The sequence below is a fragment of the Antrostomus carolinensis genome, unplaced genomic scaffold, assembly GCF_000700745.2.
Source record: "Antrostomus carolinensis isolate BGI_N321 unplaced genomic scaffold, ASM70074v2 scaffold43192, whole genome shotgun sequence".
NCBI classification, from domain to species: Eukaryota; Metazoa; Chordata; class Aves; order Caprimulgiformes; family Caprimulgidae; genus Antrostomus; species Antrostomus carolinensis.
This window is the reverse complement of record NW_010299647.1, coordinates 1-3,792: the sequence shown is the minus strand read 5'-3', so window position 1 is coordinate 3,792 and position 3,792 is coordinate 1. Positions and strand designations below refer to the sequence as shown.

General features: G+C 52.4%; 1 protein-coding gene across 1 annotated transcript; it reads right to left on the bottom strand.

Moving 5' to 3' along the window:
• Positions 1-113: 113 nt before the first annotated feature.
• TEX261 (testis expressed 261) lies at positions 114-3,593 on the bottom strand (the record flags this gene model as incomplete). The annotated part of the gene is made up of 3 exons (XM_010162862.1): positions 114-225; positions 2,360-2,513; positions 3,514-3,593. Coding segments are annotated over 3 exons (346 nt in total), but the record flags the coding sequence as incomplete, so codon positions are not given.
• Between the last annotated feature and the right edge of the window lie 199 nt (positions 3,594-3,792).

Sequence of the window (3,792 nt, the reverse complement as noted above, 5' to 3'; positions counted from 1 at the left end):
TGTCCTCTGCAAAGTGACTGAGGGTGCACTCAGTGATCTCCAGAGGTCCCTTCCAGTGTCAACCATTCTGCTGATGGAATAAAGCAGCATTTTCCTCTTCCCCATCCTCCCACCAGGATCTCCACGTTGGCTGGAAGAACAGGGAGTGACTCCTCACCTCAGAGAACAGGTAATACTCCTCAGCGAAGTACTGGAACGCCAAGTAGTGATTGAATATCACCAGCACTGTGAAAATACAACCAAAAAAAGCACAGCCAAGTCAGTCTCCAGCCTGGAAACACACCACCATGGGCTTATTCCAGAGCTCCTGCCAGAGGACACGTCCCTCTGCTGCTGCAGATCCCGTAGAGAGCAGCTTCTCCTTCTCACATCCCCTTCCCCGTGGTCCCTCCACACTTGGAATCTTGCTGTTGCTAAAATATTTTCACGCATCTAGTGAGAAACAAGCAGAGTCCCTCCTGCCCCAGCTCCATCCTGTCACTCTGGGGCTGCTCCTCTCCAGTCCCTCATCCCACTGGTGTTTTATTTTCCATGTCCCCAAAGGCACCACGGAGAGAGAAAGAGAAAGAGAGAGAGAGAGAGAGAAAGAGCCCAGGCTGACACTTGCTAATGCTGCATGAGGCTGGGAAAGGAATTAAATATATAAAAATAAAAATAAAGCAACATAAAACTAAAACTAAAGCTAAAGCTAAAACTAAAGCTAAAACTAAAGCCAAAACTAAAGCCAAAACTAAAGCCAAAACTAAAGCCAAAACTAAAGCCAAAACTAAAGCCAAAACTAAAGCCAAAACTAAAGCCAAAACTAAAGCCAAAACTAAAGCCAAAACTAAAGCCAAAACTAAAGCCAAAACTAAAGCCAAAACTAAAGCCAAAACTCCCCATGTCCCCAGCAGCTGCTGTGGAGAGAAGCTCTTGTGGTGTCTGTAAATCAAGTGAAGCTGAAACATGGGCAGGAGAGTGGAGATAAAAAATAAAACCACAGTGAAACATTATTTTTTGCAGCAAATAAAACACCCTTTAGCTCTTAAGAGGCAGGAATTTGGAATTTGTGCTTCCTTTGGCTTTTTATTTGGGAGATAACAACCCCCAGCTCATGGAGGAAGCCAGGAAGAGACAGTCCTGACACACAAACCACCGTGTCCTCTGCTGCTTTGTCATCCTCTGCAGCCTAAAGATGTCACCAAAAAATCCAGATGAGAGTTTTGGTTCTGCCTGGAAAAAAAAAAGGCAGCTCCTGATGGAGGCAGCACGGGGAGAGCTGCTCTCATTTTCAAGGAGCAGCTAAAATCCTGTCTCCATGAATTCTTTGAGGAGTAAAAGTATTTTAGTCATCTTGAAATATGCATCAGGACTCCAGAAAAATCACATTGCAAGGGAATTTTGCCCGTTTGCTACTTAAGGTGTCACTAGAAATCACTCAAGGGCAGAGAGCTGAAGTCAGATCCACACGTGGGACAGTAAAACACGCCACTCACAGTGGGATGAAACCATCTGACCCACTCAAAAACCAGTTGAATTGGCAGAGTTACTGGTCCACCACCCCAGATCTGGCTGTGGATCTGCTCCCAGGTTCAGCCTATGGCAGGTAAATGACTGAGCTGCCTCGATTTGGCCAAAATATTGGGGGGTTTTAATTTAAACACCTCACCCCACAGCACAAGAGAGGAGAGACCCTCGTGGCTGTCTCACACCAGGGCTAATAGCCCAGCTGGGGATGAAGCCACAGCAGCCAGGAGCTCAGCAAACACCCCAGGGAAAGTGTAAAAGGTGGCAAAATAGAACTCCCTGATTGAAGCTGGGCAGGGGATTTCTCCAAGGGGATTTTTTCCAGTAATCCTGAGGAATTTCCATGTTAATTGTGGATATTTGTCTCAAAAAGCTTTTGTTTTCCCCAAAATCAGCTCCGTGTGACACGCCTGGCTCACGTCAGGCTGTGGCTGGACACGTCAGGTTTGTGAGTGTCCTTCAAAACCCTCCAGCTCGTTATCAGGAACACCCAGGAGATGTGCAGGGAGGACACTGGGATCTCCTTTCCCCAGGGCTGCTGTGTGAGCTTGGAGGAAATTTCAAGCTGGATGGAGGGAGAAGCAGAGGAGAAAACTGACTTCTCTGCTCCTGGTTGTGATGAGGGGGGGGGGAAAAAATCAAAGCAAAGGTGGTTCCCACGTCACCAGGCTCCTAATTATCACAAAGAGCAATTAAAACCAAGGGCACGAGGCTCAAAGTCCTTCTCCAAGTCACAGGGGATGCAACAGCAAAACCCAAACCTTTGCTGCCACCCAGAGCCCACCCAGAGGGTTTTTGTCTCCACTCCCACCCCGGTGTCCCACTCCCACGGGAAGGTCAGAGCCCCACTCACCGCAGGAGAGGATGAAATTGGAGGATGTCAGGATGATGAAGGGGAAGGTCTGGAGCAAACCGAAGTAGACCAGGTTGGTGAAGAGCCCCACGCCCACCATGAACCCGGGGAAGTGTTCAAAGAGGTAGAGACCAACCAGCACGGCTGAGGAGAACTGGAGGAGAAAAGGAGATGGTGGAGTGTGGCCAGAGAAGGGACAAGGGAGCTGGGGAAGGGTCTGGAGGACAAGGCCAAGGGCATCCTGGCCTGGATCAGCACCAGTGTGGCCAGTAGGAGCAGGGCAGTGCTGGTCCCCCTGCACTGGGAATCACTGGTGAGGCCGCAGCTGGAGTGCTGGGTTCAGTGTTGGGCCCCTGAGTCCAAGAAGGACATGGAGGTGCTGGAGCGTGTCCAGAGAAGGGAACGGAGCTGGGGAAGGGTCTGGAGCACAAGTGTGCTGAGTTCCCTTGTGGCTGAGGGAACTGGGGGTGTTGAGCCTGGAGAAAAGGAGGCTGAGGGGAGACCTTGTGGCTCTGTGCAAGTCCCTTGGAGGAGGGTGGAGAGAGGTGGGGGTGGGTGTGTTCAACCAAGGCCCAAGGGACAGGACAAGAGGAAATGGGCTCCAGTTGTGGCCAGGGCAGGTGAGATGGGATGTGAGGAAGAATTTCTTTGCTGAAAGGGTTCTGAGGCATTGGAAGGGGTTGCCCAGGGCAGTGGTGGAGTCCCCATCCCTGGAGGGATTGAAGAGTCATGTAGACACAGTGCTGAGGGACATGGGTCAGTCATAGGGGACTGGTCAGTGTTGGGTTCATGGTTGGACTCCAGGAGCTCAAAGGGCTTTTCCCACCAAGGAAAAAATCAGGTCTGTCAGAATCCCACCACTGCTGCAGCTCCTGGTAGGACACGTTGTGTCTGTGCCTCAGTTTCCCCAGCCAGGAGGGTGAGTTGTCACCCAGGTGTCACCCAGGAGGTGTCAGGCAGGGTCACCACCTCCCCAGTCACATGAGGAGCGATGAAACAACCTCTGCCAACCTCCCTCCTCCAAAGCCCCCTCAGATCCAGGAGCTCCCCACATCCCTGTCCCCTCTGCCCAGAGCTGATGTCCCAGGTCACAGCCACCCCACCAGCCCCCCCAGGGTGATTTTGGGGAGAATTGTGCCCGTTTCTGGACTCACCCAGATCATGTATTTGATGATCCTCCTGGTGACCACCGTGTACTCCTCGATCAGCTCCGCCAGGTAGTAGAGTCCAGCGGCTGCGGGAGAAGCAGGCGGCTCAGCCCCGGGGGACAGGGGGGGTCAGGGGGGGACACAGACACTGGGGACACCAGCATTGGGGGTCCCTGCCCACCCCAGCCAGGAGGGACTGCAGGGTAAGGGGGACCCCCCACCCCACAACTCACTGGGGCACCCAGGAAAGCTCGGGGGCACCCAGGGGACCCCCAAACTCTGGGG